The sequence below is a fragment of the Micropterus salmoides genome, unplaced genomic scaffold (genome assembly GCF_014851395.1).
Source record: "Micropterus salmoides isolate LMB-PRFRI ecotype aquatic unplaced genomic scaffold, ASM1485139v1 Ms_hic_scaffold_20, whole genome shotgun sequence".
Lineage (NCBI taxonomy): Eukaryota > Metazoa > Chordata > Actinopteri > Centrarchiformes > Centrarchidae > Micropterus > Micropterus salmoides.
In genome coordinates this window covers 13,819,033-13,838,114 of record NW_024041151.1, presented here as the reverse complement: position 1 = coordinate 13,838,114, position 19,082 = coordinate 13,819,033, and the positions used below count along the sequence as shown (strand labels likewise).

The 19,082-nt window shown below is 39.7% G+C and overlaps 1 protein-coding gene across 1 annotated transcript in view; it reads right to left on the bottom strand.

The window, feature by feature from the left end:
• The window catches only part of eng (endoglin), a 41,345-nt gene extending 23,667 nt beyond the window's left edge, over window positions 1-17,678 (bottom strand). The window contains exons 1-3 of the mRNA XM_038734304.1: window positions 17,536-17,678; window positions 16,318-16,505; window positions 2,196-2,338 (exon numbers count right to left, since the gene is read on the bottom strand). Coding sequence (XP_038590232.1) covers window positions 2,196-2,338; window positions 16,318-16,375 — 201 coding nt within the window. The 5' untranslated portion in view covers window positions 16,376-16,505; window positions 17,536-17,678. The remainder of the gene's footprint in view (window positions 1-2,195; window positions 2,339-16,317; window positions 16,506-17,535) is intronic.
• Window positions 17,679-19,082: the final 1,404 nt, after the last annotated feature.

The window sequence follows — 19,082 nt, the reverse complement described above, 5'->3', positions numbered from 1 at the left end:
CCACTCTGCCCTAGTTGGTTTCACATGCCACTCAATGTGGCAGACCCTCCGCATGAACATGCAGATGGAGTGGCTGTAGGTAGAAGGAGGGAGTAGCAAGCAGTTTCGGAAAGGCCCGTAATGTAGCCTTGAGCCGCTACCCTCAAGGCAAGATGAGGAGCAGGAACTCCAACCCCCAAGAATTTTATATTTGCAAACCTGTAGTCTTCGATCCTAACCAACGTCGACTCAAGTGACATCATTTGAGGCAATTAATCAGATTTCACACAACTTCCTCTGGAGCCACTAAAGACCTTGTACTATTTTTTAACATATGCAGTAGTACTTCTTAAGACCTGTAAACAGACTTGAAGAATTGGTTCCGTCCTTCCTTTTTGCCTCTTCTGACTCCAATTTATCTGATTAATCTCTGTGTTGTGCATACTAACCTCTCATTAGGTCTCATCTGCCGTTTTTCTCATGCCTGCCATCCATTAGTGTTCCTTCCTGCCCCAGCGCATCACATGATCCACTCACCTGCCTACCAAGCTGCTCCTTGTTTGCAATAACCTCAGCATATACGAAGGAGAGCTCCAAGTCAATCTCTGCCAGGTCATCTGTGTTGTTTTAGGATTACAGCCTCTATTTGCTTTTTCCAGAGCAGACATTTTCGCTTGTGATAGGCCCTGTCTACACGAACACGGGTTTTTTCATAACCGTGACTTTTTTTAAGTGGTTCGTCCATACGTAAACGCAGTATCAGGTCACTGAAACCGAACATTTTTGAAAAACCCTGCCAGGGTGAGGATTTTCAGAAACGCCGGTTGCAGTGTTGTCGTGTGGACAGTTTGCCTTGCGACATCAGAGTGTGCGCCGTTATCTGCTGTGTTTGATGTCAGATTGTGCGCCACTGCCTGCTTTGTTTACAATTTTATTAGGCTCTGATTGGCCAACGTGGCTTTACGGTTAGGGTCATTTCGACGCCAGGTGGTTTGGCATGCTCTTGACAGCGCTTGATAGCGTGTGGACAGAGATTTTTTTTTTAAACGAAGGAGGAAAAACTCTGCTTATAAAAATACCCGTGTCCGTGTGGACTAGGCCATAGTACGAAAAGCACAGTTTTAAAATAAAACATTAATAATGGCTCTGTTCTATTCAAGTGTCCCAATAAAGCATGACAGTGTGTCATGGTGAGGCAGCATCCAACCAAAGCAGCTAAATGGAAGTTAGCCATGATTAATTTTATTATTTACACCTGTGTCTTTACTACTGTGACATGTCAAAACCTGTCTTGTGAAAATAACCATTTCTATTCTGCCTGTCCTTGTTCTGCTGATAATCTATTTTAATCTATTTTTAAGGCATGATAACATTTTGGGAAATGTGCTTATTTGCTTTACCACCACATAAAGTCTGGAAGCAGGGGCTAACGGCTAGACTTGCTCTGTCCAAAATGAAAAATACACCTATTAACACCTCTCAACACCTCTGACTAATTAACACATTGTATGTCCTTTGTTTAACCTGTACATAAGGAGACATCAAAAGCAACAATTAGCAGTTTTAGTTGCTCGCTTAAATTACTTCATCTAAGATTAACTTTGGTAAATTTGTCACCTCCTCTTTATCATAGTTGACCACATTCTACAACTGGGCTTAGGCGGTTTTAATTTTCTTTATGCTGTAAAATTGAATTCAAACTGATTCCCCGTGTTTGTAGCACTGTCTGACATATTCTATTATCTGAAATGTGTAAAATGCATACAAGGTAAGCATGTGTGCAATGCATGGACTTGCACACTGCTTCTCAGGTGTGACTGGACTTGACATATTGTACTGTCCACTGAAAATTATGATTAATTGGCAGATGATAATGACACCCATTACAGACCATGGTATTGGATTTACATGACAAGCAAGCTGCGTTGCCATCTTGACAGATAGGTATAGGGTTGATTGTGCAGCATTTTCACTTTCTACGTTTTGTTGCAGTGCAGCTTTGTTATCTGGTCTACTCAGAAGATTTCATTTGCCTGCTGAATTTTAATGCTACTATACTACTATGTTAAGTAAGTTTTTCTGTGATAATATTGGATTTTTACTAGCTTATTGTCTTACATTTCAATCCCAGTCAAGCAGATTTTTTCACTTGTTTATATTTCCATAATAAGCACTGGTTGCTTAACATCTCATTGGTATAACCTTGACATGCTTACCGTGTTGTCAAATTTCAGATTAAAGATGTGGACCTCTGCCTTATCCTCTCTGATGAAGCTGGTCCAACAGCCAATCAGCATCTCACTCACAGTGAACCATGGGTTGTCACTAACCTCCTTTGGATCACACGTCTGACTTGAGGCTGAAAGAAATCAAGTACAAATGGTTAAGCAGTGTCACCAGCATACTGTGTAAATGAAGTTGCAAAAATGATCTTGCCTCCAACATTAATAAGCAAAGTTTTGTATTATTTAGCCTTGTATTTCAAATATCATGTAGTGTGAGACTACGGCTCTATCCACAACAATCCTGTCATATTTGGACATCAACAGCACATGAGTGAAAACCTATTTTTGTGAAAGCCAAAAGGCCATTATTTAATAGATAGATGAACCCAGCAATGTTACAGAGTCCTTGTCTGAAAGAGGCTAAATTTGTTATTACTCATTCTGAAAGCTTTCCCCAGGTCTCAGAGTATGGATGTTAAATGTGTAGGTAGGACTACATTGTTTAAAAACGAATCTGCCGGTTCACGTTTATCAGATGTGTCAGGATACCAGGCTGCCGTCATCCATCAAGCCTGCTCACTCGGCTCTCTGCTATGAGCCCGCTGTTTAACCTGGGGATCCGTGTCTCTGGAGGCTGAATTAATCAAGCCAAGGCTGTGCGGTCATGGATGAGGTTGGATAAAAGTGCCTGGTGTTTGACCTGGGCTATGTGTGTGTGTGTTCTATTGTGTTAGATTAGCTGCACACACATGCTCACTCTTACCTGTCTAAAGTTAGCACGGACAAAAAAATTCTCCAGCAAACTTATTCCTTCCTCAAGAAGAACAGTGAGCAAACAGTGTGGAGGGTCAGATGTCTTTTCCAACTTAATTAGGCATCTCTTTCCTGGCCCATTTCCTACCTTTTGCTGATTAGAGATGAAAGGGTCTGACTGGGGCATTATGGGAATCCTGTGGCATTGCAGTCTTGGGGGCAACCACCATGTTTGACATAGTCTAAAAAGCCACCCAACAAAGACAAAGTCTTAAAGCCAGCCACCTTTACTACTACTCTCATGGGTCAATTTGAACAACTCTATCCTCTGCCTAACCATTAGATAAACTTATCTATAGTAGGATGAATTTAAGGAATATACGACTAAGCATCCACTATGCATGCCTCGATCACTTCCAAAACAGCTGGTGCTGAAGCGAGCAAGTGTGATATCATAACAGAAACAACGAATTTAGTAAGCAAATGCTGCATGACATACCGCTCCACATACTTTTATGATGTATTTGGTCTGTTTACCCAGCAGGCCACAATCCTTCAGAGAGGAGATGCGGTGTAAAACAAGTGAGATGAGAAAGAAAGACGGCTAGAGATAGAAGGGTTAATAGCAAATTGCATAGTTTGGAAGGTCAACAGAGCCTTATTGAGAAAGCGGTATTAATCAAAGACCATGGTTGAGGCAATGTCATCACTATTGGTGTGGGAGAATGGACAGAGACAGAAATAAAATGGTATAGAAAGCGATGAATGCACATGTTACATATCATATATATAATCAGCTCTTTCTCCTGTTTTTGTTGCCACCACAATGAGACTGGGTTGGTATTATAGACTTCATTTTGTCCAATTAATTTATTTGTTCATTACATCTCTGACCCACAATATTACCGATGGGAAGAGAGCTGCTGATAAGATAGTATTTTAATTCGATCACAGTTATGTTTTAGATATATTTGTATTGATGACATTTTTGCAAATTATACATATTTTGTTTGTGTCCCCCTTTTCACACGGTACCACTGCCCTTTTTATGGTCAAATCAAGAACACATATGGCACTAATTTAGGGATTGAGGGGGGCTGTATCATTCGTGCAACAACGTCTTCACTCAGCTTTGGACTGCAGCTTTTTTTTTTTTTTGCAAATCAAGATGAAGGGCCATCCTTGCTCCTTCTCCATTTCTTTTTCCCTCCCTCACCCTAGAGGTCAAGGCTGGTTTCCTGTTATTCTGGCCCTCTGCGTTAATGTCTGTTAGTTATTTCTCTCTTGTTCTGCTGTGACAGAGTCAACGGCCTGTGACTGTCACCCAAGAGGTCTTGGTATAAATCACACTGACTGCGTAACTGACTGTGTATGCGTGTGTCACCCGTCTCCTTTTTACGAGTCACCATAGGATATAAAGAACATTAATTTTGCCCCCTTGACCCCGGAAATGCCAATGGCCTCGCTAAGCGGTTTGCTGGTAAATGAGGTATAGAAGAACCATTCCATTCCCTGTCCTCTTTATCTACTTATATCAGTCCCCTCCATTTCCCATTCCATGGGAAGATATGTTTATGGATGCTGGTGATTTCCATTTAGATGTTAGGTATGAGGGGGTGATGTGAATAGAAAACATTAGGGAACATTCGGGAGGACAGAATATGGCCTCAATTCATGAAAAGTGTACACAATCAGATTTGATCTTAAAGTTTGCTTTCATTCTTTTCAGTAATTACACACGTCACATAAATGGGTATCAATGAATTCACCTGATAATTACCATATTAACAACACTATATGGCAGAATTCCCAGACTTAATAAGCACATTTATTTAACTGGAAACATATTAAAACATTTTATAGCAAAGTGATCGAATGCTAATAAAATTAAGACCAACGAGTGTGCAGCAATAATGGCCAATTTGCTGTGGAAGCAGTGAAACAGCCTTTGGAGAAAACACTTTTTTGTGGATTGTGCCAATATCTGGGAGTGATGGACAACTTGTAGTTTGATGCACTTTAAACTGGCCTTAGCAGTTCTCTTGGTTGTCTGCAGCGCCCTGGAGCCCAAACTAACAAGCAGAACAAAAGCTCCCATTGCATGTCCAGGCTCTATCTTCTCTTTCTTTCCTAACATCCAGGGCATTCCAGAAAAATGACAGGAGACTATCACTGTCACAAACATCCGTTTTCCATATGTGTTCAATGGCGCATAGTACCATTAAGACAGCGCCACCGCTGTGACCATTTTAGGGCATCTCAGGATCAGCTGAGTTCTGTTTCCATCAGTCTAGAGGCCTACTTTGTTAAATTGAGCTCAACATGCTGTACGTAGGCCAGTTCAGGTTAACTGTTTGCTTTATACAAATATGTTATGATGCTAACATTAACATCATAAGTGTGAACTAAGCACAGTAGTATATAAAGTACAGCTGAGTCTTATGGATGTGGAGCTAAGCCTCACAAAGTAGAGCTTAGACCACAGGTAGTATGAGGTGAGCATAAGATGTACGTGTGTTGAACATTTTATTATTGTTGTATTTATCATAGTGTTTGCCATTGTTTGCTTGGCATAGCTAACTGAAAGATTTATAGATGACAGCTACCCTGACCAACAACATTCCAATAAAGGCCATGTCCGTGTGTATCAAAGTGTTATCTTTATTGTTTCTTTACAAAAAGTAATTAATTTAGGATGCCAGAATGGACCTCCCAAATTAAGTTTCACTATCCATAATTATGGAGTGTGCACCATAGCTGCACTGAGACCAGTAGCTGTGTTTGGGCGTTACTGGGAACTTTGGGGTGATTTATCAGTATTAGGGATCAAAGTAGGCCTACACAGTGTTCACATCCTGTATTTCTCCCTCTTCTGTTGCTTATTGTCAGAATTGTTTGAACACAAAAGCATAAATCCCTGACTGCACATGTCATGGCATGCTAATGGAGCATATGCACCACCCTACCATTACACAAAACTTCTCCAAAAGACTTTCACAATGGTGAAACACAGATGACTCAATGATTGTCCAGTCATCCAAAAATTTGCTATAAATGGTAAGTAGCGTTCATGAATGCAAAAAAAGAACATGTATATTTCAAACTTGGGTGGACAGATATTATGTTGTTCCGAATTCTCTAGGAAATAAGTTTCCATAATGTGGGCGCCCATAGAGGCATTAGCAAGGCCGAAAAGGGAGAAGCACACTCACAGCTCCATCCCACAAGCATTACATTATGCTAACAGCCCATAATCCAACTTTAGGGTAGCATTCTCTACATTGTTACACACTATGTTAACATTATGGTGATAAGGAAAAATGAATCAACCCATCCTATGAAGCAAACTGGAATGAGTTTTCTCTTAGTGTGAGTGGAGATAAAGTGGAGAGCTGCAAGTAGAAAACCTGGAGTGGCTGGAAGTGGAGTGATGACAGAAACGCCTTAAGCGAGGAAATGAAATTGTTGACGCTCCACTCATCTTCGATGGGACAAAATAAGGCAAAATTGAGAAGTCACGTCATATGTCCCGGAAATGGCACACTGTGGCTCCTGACTGTCTATAACTGCACAAAAAGCAGAACCTAGATGCAGTTAATATTTGAGTTACTGTATATCTGACAGACTAGATGTTCACTTCTTGTTTCTGGAGTGTCAGTATGCCATTGGTCAGCCAAAATAAGAGTGACTTTTCAAAGTCATAGATGAACTCTGGTAATAGTCAAAAAGAAGACTGGAAACCTGCCAACAAGAAGCCACTTCTTGGAAACAAGTACTAAGAAATTTGATTTGATGGATTCAGATAAATGTTTCCTTTACAGTGTTTTTCTATTATTCAGCAAAGGGTTGGATTGGGTGTAAATGGTGGATGAGGTTTGTTGTTAGTGCTACTGCCAGTGGTGTTTGTTTTATCTACCTACCTCTGCCAGTAAATTAAAGATCTCAATAACTGCCTGCCTCTCTATAACACTGTTGCCTCCACTTTGAGCATCCGTGCTGTGCCAACATTGCAGAGTACTGACAGGCAGTGGCGAGCCCATGAATTTGAAATTTCTATCACACCATAACTAAATGCTGATTTAGATTCAAGGGATTGAGTACCTGCGGCCCAATAACTAGCTGCCTTTTCACTCACCTCGGGTGAGCAAGCAGGCGGGCTTGATTTCATGCCCTGTCTTTCTTGCCTTCACTCATTCTAAGTCACTGTGGAAAAGAGCATCAGCTATTTTCCTAGAGTTTAGATGAAAAGGGAAGACTTGTAGAGCTTAAAGCTACAGTGCATGGCTGCATATGAAAGAAAGAAAGAGGGGGGGGGGGGGAACAGAAGGGGAAACCCTGGGAGCAGACAATTCAAGACCAACTGTCTCCCTTGGTCCCTAGGGGTAGAGTAAACTGTTTGTGTCCAGGGTCGGGCGACGGAGTCATGATGGGGAAGGGGGAGGGAGGCGTCAGCGGTCCTATCAGAGTTAGTTGGAGAGGGAAAAGGGGAGCTTCAAGGCTGGCTCAAGTTTTTCTCTTGACACACACACACACACACACACACACACACACACACACCTATTGTCCCGACGTTTCCGCAACTGCAGATTGAGGCCTGACCATCCACAGGAAGGTAAACAAGCTCTTATCAGTACTCTGCAGGGGCCTGCACTGTCCCCTGGCCTCTCACCCCTGCATATTACACATTACACACTCCATACACAACACACAAGCTCCCTGACCATCTCACCTCTCTCTCCTGAAGTCTTGAAATTCTATCCAAAAAACTTGCTGATTAGTCTTGTCCGTTTAATGGCTGGAGACTTTTCATGTGTGTGCCTGTGTGCCAAGTCCTGCGTCCAGTGTTTGCTGGAGAGGAACTGAGAATGTGATAGCGAATTTGGAGACAGCCTGTCTTCACACCAGCTCTGTTTACACCTCTGGGAGCCATTCGTCCGTCGTCTCATCGTTGTCGGAAGCCAGCGGAACAACAAGTCCAACAGTGGCGTATGGAAGGCCTACGGCTCACTTCCTCCTTTGTTCACTTACTCACTTTTTGCCCTGTCTGCTGCTAGTAATTAGCCATTCCATTTTCTTTGGTGCAGATCAATTTGATCGTTGGCATTGTGGTCCGTTTGTAAGCAAACAGCAGCTGCAGACATGAAGAATATCGGAATATAATTTTTACACTGACGCTCATATATACTCTGAGGTGATCAGTTATATTCCAGACACTGTCAAACTACTGGGTATTGTACGTCGTTTCCATTCACTTATGTGGTTAGCTTTTCCCCCAATACACTGAAAGAGCACCAGCAAAACACAATTAATCATCCGAGTGTTAATTGGTGGATAGACAGACTAATTTAGCAGGTTTGATGCTAACTGCAAGCAACCAAAGCAGATTGAAGCGTTAGAGATTCATTGCACAGTGGTTGCTCCCAATCATTCAGGATTAATGTAGCTTTGCACAACATATGCTTCATGGAGAACCAACACAGATTAGCTCGTTTTTCTTGACTGATTTTTGCCAGTAAATATTAATGCTTTCCAATATGAGGGTGGAATACTAATGAAGGCTTTTTTTTACTTATTTAATGTGAGTAAAGGCAAAGGTATATGCCATGACCGTACAGAGAAGATACTTTCACACCAGACATGAACCAAATATTGTTTCCTGACATGTATTGTTGACGTCATTAAAAGATGCCTATTTTCCATTAACATCAATTAAGAAACACATATGTATATTTTCTCTGTAGTTTAAAGACCACAATTTAAATACGGGAAAAGATACCTTAAACTTTATGTGGTCACAAAAAACTTACTGGGCCTCTAAGGACATAAAGGCTTCACGTTTATGATTTCATTTTCACTATTTAACTAATGGAAGTGTCTGGACCAGGGAGAGTTGTTTGACAAGTGTAACTTTAGTCCCTCCAGCGTCTGTGAAAAGATTATTAAGTATCCCGAGTTTGACTGTTGGATTTGTTACAGCAGATTAAAATAATCTGTCAGATGTCTGAAGGCTTTTTCTTTGAGTCACATATTCTGCTTTCTGACATATCACAGAAATATATGAGCAGATGAAAAATCCAGTGTCCAAATCCAGCGAGGGTTCTCTCATCACATCAAACATACACACACAATGCACACACATACACATACACACACACACAGTCAGACATCAGAGAGAGATTTCAGCTCTCTAAATACAGATTGACCGGTGTGGCACCTGAATCAACAGGAAAACTACCCACCCAGTGCTTGAATCAAGAGGTTTTGCCATTATACAACACTCAGCTGCACACTGCGCATTGTACAGAACTGACCATCGGTACCAACCATGGTGTGTCTGTGTGCAGAAAGATGGCATGTTCTCTTACGGAAAAATGTGTTTAGTACAAATGCCTGGAATTTCCATTAGGTTAAAAGCAAAGGCTCTTTGTTCATGGAAAAACATGAAGCATTTTAGAACATTTTAGCTGATAACATTTTGCTCATAGGCTGCCAGGGACAGATTAAAGGGGGCTGCCCTGTATAAAAGTACCCTCATTGGGAAAGGTCACAAGTGAAACAAGTTTTAGTGAAATGAAGACATATTACATAAAACACTTTCTTGTTTTTGCCAGAGATCGGTAGCCTTCCCAGAAGTTTCTTTAACCCTACTTTGAGTCATAGGTGAGTCAGCTGACCCACCAAGAGTTTTCCCTCCAAGTTCTATCCTGATATACAGGTACATTTCCTGCATTTGTGTAGATCCGAGTTGATCACGGGCAGACAGACATAGAGATAAGAGTACATAATGCCATGCCTTATCAGCGCAGACAGCAGGCATGTTGACATGAGCAGAAGTGGCTGCCGTGCTGACGAGGCGTTTATCTTGCCTACTACTAATGATCCATTCAGTGCTCATGCAAGTGCATAATGAAAAAGTATTGGGCTGGAGGGCCCAAGACCTTGTAGTCACACAGTGACGATGTTCAGGGGAAAATCAGACAAGATACAACAAAGAGCCATAATCTGAAATCTATTTTGATATGTGATGATTAACAGTACTAAACTCTTCATACACACTAAACATTTTCTGTACTTATACAAGCCTCACTTGTATCAGGCTTGACTATTAAAGCAATGCTGGAGTGCCATTTAGAGTAAGAGGGATCCAATTATGTAATATGGAGGTTAAGATCAGACACTATATACGGTATAAAAGGTTTTCCGATTTTAACCCCCAATTTTTTTTTCTGTTTTCTGCATGAGGACACTGCTTATTAACATAATTTACAGAAACCAGTGTCCTGTCGTGGCAAGGACAGCCTAAAATATATTTCCAGTAATAGAAAGTGAAAAGAAAAATGGGGGAGATAACACAAAAGACCTGCTGAGTGTGCTGCAGATTAGCCCATCAAAGTAATGAGTCCATCAAAGTAATAAAAAATAATAATACTTAAACTAGAGATTGCAGGATTAATAGTTTTTATCAGATTTTCACCTGTTTTTAATTATTCAAAACAAATACTAATAAATTCCCAGAAAGAGAATGTCAAACAGAGAAACAAAAGCCCCCTTGGCATTATATTTCATGTATATTACCTGTCAAAACCTGAAAACAGACATTTACATTACATGCCACTCAGTTGCAGTTTTTTTCTGCTCTTAGGATCCCACAAATATCCTTATGTATATGCCACATTGCATTGTACAACCATCTTGATAAACAGTAAAGTATCAGCAAGTGAAAACCATGTGGGAACACACAGAAGAGAGGAACATAGCGTCAGTGAGGCTCTCCCGCACTGCATTCAGTATTCAAACAGAGGAAAAGCACGGCAGTCAGAAATGGATTGTTATTTGGGAGGGGCATAACACTGGAGGAGATTGAAATCGGTCTGAGGCAGCGACAAGTGGTCGCGTCTCCCTGCCACCCAGTCTGACTGCAGGCAGAGCTGGCTCACTACGGTACAACAGGGGAAGTGACTGTTTTGACTCTCAACGCCATTTTTAACATGACGTGTTTTTTTTCTTTTTTGTTGGCTTATTCTACTACAGAGTGCCTTCCGAGAAACCTTTGTCATCTCTTTCAATTTTCTTTCATAATAATTCCTGACACACTTTCTGCCAACTAACACATTCGTTCGTTAGTTTAGTTTTTTTCCTTTCCCTTTTGTCTAATTAGTCTTTTCTTTAAACTTAGAATTTAACTGGGTCTTCATATCTCCCCATCTTTATATCCGTCTTGTTCTTTTTCCTATCTCTGTTATTTAATCCCCTATTTACTTCTCTCTCTCCACATCTTCCCTCTGAACCACTTATCTGCTCTTTGACAGTCACATAAATTTGAGCCCCCACTCCCTTACTGTCTCCATGAATCAGTCTTTATGAATTCTGTTATCTATGTCTGTCTGTCTGTCTGTCTCGCTCTCTTTCCCTCTTTAAGATTAATTTTCAGACAGCCCTCCCTCCTTCTCCAGTGGCTCGCTAATCACTTTTGTGCTTTTCCTTCAGCCCGTGGAGGGAGACTCTGGGGTAAGCAGAAATGCAGCAGGCGGTCTGGCAGTTAACATCATGATGCCTGACTCCCACTGGGAAAGTTTATGCGGCAGGGGGCATATTCAACACTACTTCCCTGCCAGGAAATGCCGGGCGCACAGTGGATAAAATCTCTAAATACAAAGATGCTTCAGTCAGACGCATATATAATTGTTAATGTGTCCAACTGTTACAGTCAGCTTATGTAGTATAGGTTTCTGCTTTCCATTTTGAAGTGGTCTGGAAATAAACATTTGAAAATCTGCTCCTCTGGAGGCACTCCCATGTAATAAGCAGCTGAGCAGACGCAATCTAAAAAACTTCCATTTCTTTAAGTCCTTTAAAGAACCATCATCAGCTTAGCAATGCTGGCTATGAAAACATCCCTGCATTTCCGGGATTTAAAAGCCTTAAAGGGACACTCCACCGACTTTACAGATTAAGATCAGTTTACTCATCATGGGATCACTAATTAGCCAGCCATTATATTGCCTGAAACAGCTGGATAATGTTTTCTTTGTCTCTGGAGGAGCTTTGTCTAGTGTGACAAAAAAACTCTGGTTATGTCATCAGGGTTACCTCAGCTTGGACTTGGAGAATACAAATTTACCAACAGAGAGCCTGTGTTACAAACTGAGGTGGTGGGGTTTATAAAACACAGGCATTTAACAGGCAGAGAAGGACTGGTAAAAGACACTGTTGAATTATAGGAAAATGTAGGCATGTTTGCAGCACTTTTGGAGCTTGAACCATTATCTAAAATTCATTATAAATAAATGCATTAAATGCAGTTAAATAACACAATTGCCAGAAAGTGTTGCAACTGCCTGGCAACAGTGCACAAATAGACTGAAATAAAACAAGATTAACAAGAGTAAAGTCTAAACAAATCAATAAAAACTGGCAATGCAGTTAGAAGCCTAGAAGAAGATGTGCAGTAAGCCTTTAGCATGTTTTATTTAAAAAGGAAGGATTATAAATGAGCTGATCAACATAGAGGGAGAATGAATTCCATTATTGCAAAGACATCACAGCCTGTATGACCATGGCAAAAAACAAATGGCCCAAGTTAAATGACTAAAGGGATTTAGACGAATTGTGGAACCACAGGTGCGAGATAAACCCGTAGGCTGGACCATGTCAGGTCTTCAAAACAAACAGCAAAAATTTAAACACAATTAACCTCACAGGGAGGCAGTGTAGTGGATCTAAGACCAGTGTGGTGTTGTCTGTTTTATTGGGGCCTGACAGAAACCTGCCCAGAGATTATGGATGAGCTATAAACAAGAAAGAGGCCCGACTGATCCCAACAAAGAGGGAGTTTTTTTTTCATCAAGGTGGCGTAAGGTGAAAGCGAGGACGATCTTTTCTAGGTTTGAAAGAGATAAGCAGGGGACGAGTTAATAAATAATTCAGAGCTGATGAAAACGGCATCTCACAACATAATTTATCTGTGCTTGTCAAATTTCATGGTCAAAATAAGAGTTATTTTTCCTGTGGTTTTAGATAGGCAGACAGAAATTGAGTGTTGGAACTTAACTGAATCCAGCATTTTCTATCAACTACGGTCTTTAAATTTTGCAGTATTGGTCAGATTGTTTAGGAGATAGTTTATTTAAGGCTGCAACATTAAAGATATTTCCATCCATTGGTATTAGAACAACTCAACAATGTTCCCCTGTGGGAACATTTAAAATGATGCAACAGTCTACAGCCATGGAAGTATAATATTACTGACAAATTATGTGTTAGTGTAGAAACTGCACAACACCAATTCCTCCATTAGTTGGCCAGTCGTCATACTGCATCTGTTCAAAAGATTTAGAAATACATGACAACAGAACACACGCCGGGGGGGTTGCTCTAAGGAAGAATTAAATTTCCAGTTTCAGGAAACTAAGTGGATAAGTAAGTATATGAGTCTTAGACTTAGACTTGGCAAGGCTACGTATCTTTCTATCTATGTATATGTTATGCATCTAAATATCTATACAGTAGATCTGCCCAAGAAATGTTTGGGTTACCTTAACAGTGACCATAATAACTGCTGTACATTTCAAATCATGCTTCAGACTCAAATTGCCTTGATAAGCCTTATTTTGAACAGCTGACGCAGGGTCAAACATAAAAAGTGTCAATAAAACCTAAAGCAAAACTGAGCTTAAGGAAAAGACAATATACCAACTCCTGCAACTGATCAGGAGTGTCGTGGGATTTCATGCAGACTGCAGGCTATTTTTGATGTACTTTTTCTGTGTTTACTAGGAACTTTCACATTGTGTCTCCTCCCACAGTGACTTGCAGCTGGCGAGGATGCTATCAAACAAACAGACCATCAAATCACAATGAATATATGGTCACTGTTTTATTTCACAGCGCCTTATTCAGTCTGGAAATGTGCAAATTAGATTTTGTGTACTGTTTGGCCTCAGTGTGTCACACCTGATGTTTGTGCTTCATTGGTTCAACAACAACGCAGTACTAAGCCCAGGAGACAATGTCAGAGAAAATGACAAATTAATTTGACAATACTGGACTATATAATGACGAATAAGCAATGCTTGAAATACAGGAACCCATACATGTCACGCCAATGTTCTGATGTTAATGCTTCAACATTTGGTCAGAGTAGCCCTGCTGTCTGAGAACAGTGCCACAGCTCCCTCTGGGTCTCCTAAGGCTGCTGTAGCAGATGCAAAAATAAGAGGAAGAGAAAAAGAAGACCCTTGGAACCTCTTTCAAAAAAGAGAAAAATTATAGCAAATTCAGGACTATGTGTCATAGAGGCAATTAAGGCTGAGCTAAACAGCTCCTTACAGACTCCACCAGTAGAAATTGAGACTCATCCCCTGCGGTGGAAGCCACATGAGGTCAACTCTCCGCACGTCTGCCAGTTGGCCAAAATATACCTCTGTATCCCTGCCACTAGCACCCCTGCTGAGAGGGTGTTTAGCACTTGTGGCAATATTGTGATTTGTCATACACTAGGTCAGCAGTGAAGCCAGATTCAGCAAACAGGCTTGTTTTTCTGGCACATATCTTAAAAGTGATACATGCTTGCCAGGGCCATTTTGCCTAATTTGAAAAACAAGTTTGAAATGCCAGTTCATTTTTTTCTGATGTATGTTTATAGACACAGGGTAGGAAAAAGGTTACTCAGCTCTGAAGTGTTTGTTTCACCTTCAAGTGCAGCATTACAAAATGAATGCAGACAACCTTATTTTGCTGGCAGTTCATGGTAAAACTGTATTACATAACAGCTGGGGGCATTATGCTTTCATTTGTGGCATTTAGAGTCTGAGGGAAATTTTACATTTATATTCAGCTATTAAAACATGCTTGTAACAGAGCGTGTATATCGTATTGTAGTGGGTGCAGTTCATCTAAAACTATAAAGTATAACCACCAGATACCGTTGAAAAAAACAGATTCAAAACTATCTCTTCTACCTGTAAAATATATATATATATATATATATATATATATATATATATATATATATATATATATATATATATATATATATATATATATATATATATATATATACTGCCCAGCATAATGTACTTTTGAAACTGATATTTATGAAAATCTGATAAGTAGATATGGAATAGTATGTTGAAGGTATTTGCACAAAAAGGAAATAATAATCACCTATTAAACAATTTAGCACTAGCACTTAGACTTATTAATTGAAAACCATGTGGCATGTGGCCACCCCAAATGTCAGATTGCTGCAGGGAAGTGAAACCCAAACACCTTGAAGCAGCAGTGATATGAGTGTGAGGCTGTATTATGGCCTGAAGGCATAGGGAGGGTTACAGATCCCTCCGCCACCTTGTATGGATTACAGCTTTGAATTTGATATGGGCAGCCACAGGCAGCCAGTAGAGGAAGGGTTAGAGGGCGCCAACAGCGGAGGACCACATATCAATGAGCACTAGGACTGGACAATATGGCTAAAAATGTTATCACGATAAAAAGTTTCATATCTTTCGATATCGATAATTATCACGATAAGTATCAAATTGTTATTTCCTTCGAGTTCAAAGGCTGATTTTTGCTCCTGAGTGAAAGTTGAAGTTAATTGTGGTTTAAATCTTCTTAATGGTCAGGCCATGACATCATGGATCACTTCACAAATCTGAGGTAGAACATTCAAAATAATTATGATAAATTCTTTGTCAACAAATATGCATGCCTAAAATTAAGTAAAAGCTTTTTTCAGTCCTTTTTCCTCAACAAAATAAACATCTTATAAAACAATTAAGTCCAAATTTGTGAATGATTCAATCGAATACAACCAAACATTTATTGAAAATTTATTGAACATTTGTTATATTGTTATTGAAAAAAATTATTGTTATGTTGTTATTATAAGTTATTGTTTTATTGCCCAGCCCTAATGAGCACCATACGTTTTCTTGTTTCTTGTGCCTGGATTCTCTTTCAATAAACTATTTTCACTGGAACCCAAAAACCTACTTCCCAAGATGACTCAATGTTTCAATTTAATTAATATCAAAATATTGTACACTATATAATCTCTGAGTTGTTGTAAGGATAAATCATCATTCAAGCCAAAATGCTTCACAACAACTTGTAAATCCTCATTTTTAGCATGCAAGGAAAAGAACACCAGAGCAAATGATCTTCTATGTCTTGAGAATGAAATGATCTCAGGACAAGATTAATATCTACCTTTGAACTTTAAGTTGACAGAACTATGCCCCGGAAGCTCAAAATCAAAGCCTGTTGTCAAAGGTTATACTCTTTTCAATAATAGCATGAAATCCAGTAACAAAATATCTAAATGCTGAAAATACTTAATATCACCTGGTAGACTTACCAGAGGCTGCAACAGCAATGCACAGAAGCAGGGCAAATTGTGCCACGTTACCCTTCATCTCTGTGAAGTTTAAGTTTGGGATGTTGGTAGAAGAGTCTGAGTCTCAGCGGTGTGAAGATACTCAGGTAGTGGCTTAAGTGGCAGAGCAGCAATGACTGTGGCAGCAGAAGAGCAGACAATTCTGGTCTCTGAAGGTCAAAAAAATGGTTAAAGGTTAAAAACTGTGATTGTTGATAACCCTCATACTAAAACAAGTATTGTGTCCAAATCTGTCTCCTGTTATTGTCCAGATTGTGTCATGAAAAGGTCATAACTCATCACCTGATTCTGACTAGCTATACACATGGTCATAAATATTAACAGGAACATCAAAAGTGCAGTTTACACCATGTTAGATATTTGATTAAATGCTAGTTCCATGAAATAAAATAATTGTGAACACAATGGGCATTGGTCACTTACATAATCTACTCAACACTGACAGTGAGGGAAGTGTTCCCACAGTGGCTTAAATTCCTTCAGTGGGATGACAGGATTTTCCTCCTAAGACAATCCCACAATATTTTTGCCCATCTTCATGGCGCACAATGAGGGTCTGGACCCAAGGGTTATCTGGTGGTCACTAACTTCTGGCTGACTGTTTCAGGAAGTACTAAGGCATGCTTTCCTTAAATAATACCACAATGCTGAGATCAGATAAGAAGGAGACTGCTCTTGTTATATGATTCATATAGAGGCAAAGGAAGAGCCTGTGTAAACTGTTTATGCACTTCCAAAACAAAAACAAACGGTCACTTGACTTCTAACTGTAACAGAAGAAGTAACATAACTACGAAAAGTGTACTTTAGAAATAAATAAAATAGCCTTAATTGGGAGAATTTAGTGGACTTGAGTCCACTAATAAACTAATGATAACGGCATTAATTGGGCGGAATAGCAATGTGAACAGTAAATATCCCTTACATACAAAGACCCGCCTTTTGGTGCATAGCTCCTTGTATTCACAATTCTAATATTATAACGTTATACCGTTATTTGACAACAGCATCGGCTACGTTAGTCAATTCAAAACAGACATGTAACAAACGCACGGGTCGAGGATTAAAGAAAGAGTATGGCCAATTTACAGCCCTCTAGGCTACCAGGGAAATAAAACCGACCACACACCCCGAGAAAACATGAAAGTGAAAACAACGTTTGGAATCACAAAAACTTACGTTTTTAGGTAGGATGGCGTTCCTAATTAAGGCAGGCTTTATAATCCACGGGAGAGGATGTGGCTGCATTCAGCGATGTAACGATGTCAGGACTTTCCAAACTTTTTGTGCTGCCTGGGCGGTGCAGATTTACTTTTGTACCCCTCCTACCGGCCTTTTTTTTTTTTTTGTCTTGTCCAAGAGCTGCACGTGTAACTATTCAGCAGAAGCTCACTGTAATTTTATAGCAATTGAATTTTATGTATAGGCTAACGTTAGTTTAGATAGATAGATAGATAGATAGATAGATAGATAGATAGATAGATAGATAGATAGATAAATATTTATGTCCTATTGGACAGCACATGTGCAATGTGCCAGCCCCTGTTTCCTTTGTAGGGGAGACAGGGGCTGGTTGTAACATTTTTGACATTTCTGTCTGTATCTCAGAGCTCTTTTAAGCCAGTGCATTCAAAATGTGATACATAGGCCTACTAGTTACACCTGTCTGTTATTAAACAGTGTAAGTGTTATTTCTGCAACATAGACAGAAAATGCATGTTTTAGTCTCAAACACAAGGAGTAAAATGTTATAATTCACCCCATAGTCTGCGTTAGTTGTAACCAGTATTGGGAAGTAACAGTTACTGTAATATTATTACTTTTCCCAATAACTAGTAGTGCAAGGGATTACTATTTCCAAAACAGTTATAATATAACGGTTACTAATCCAAGTAAGGCTGCATTACTGCATTACTGAACACACCCTCCTTGACGTGAATTCGCCACTGCGAAGCGTGTCAGGGGCACCGGACCTTTTGTTGTTCAAGTCAGCTGTTAACCAAGAAGCTAAAGGAAGAATGGAGAACGAGGGAGCGAGACATTCTTTCCACAGCTAACATGGTAAGATAACGAGTAACGTAGTTACTTTTATGACCCAGTAATAACTAAAGTAATATTATTACTTTTTTAAGGAGTAGGCTAATAAGTAACTAGTAACTTATTACAATTTCTGAGTAACTTGCCCAACACTGGTTGTAACATATACTAGGGTGAAATGCAACATTATGTATTAAGGAGTATGAGAAATCCATGATATTGAAAGACATCACAGACACTACATCTATGTTTAACATGTTCTATGGCCAAATCCTTATCTCCACCCCAAAGCCTAAACCCTGGCCTAAACCCTTACAGACTTAGTCGACATCACCTGGTAAGTGCTTAAGTGCGAAAGGCTGCAAGGGACCTAAATGGTATAATAGGGCAATAACTGACAACTCTTAAATATGTTATACAAATTTGGGTGATTTGGGGATGCCACACCATTCGATATACTTCAAAAACAGGTAGTTATGTAAAACTATTCTCTCTCACTGTAACAGACTATGTCTGATGACTCGTATGCATGTACAGTATGTGTATTTAAATTTATCTATAGAATAAACTTACTAAAAAGTACTAATTACTAATGTACCTAATTAAAGAACATATCTGTACATCCTTAGGTCTAACAAAAAAGAGGTGTGTGTCTGTGTGTGTCAATGTGTGTAAATTCTTAATCAGAG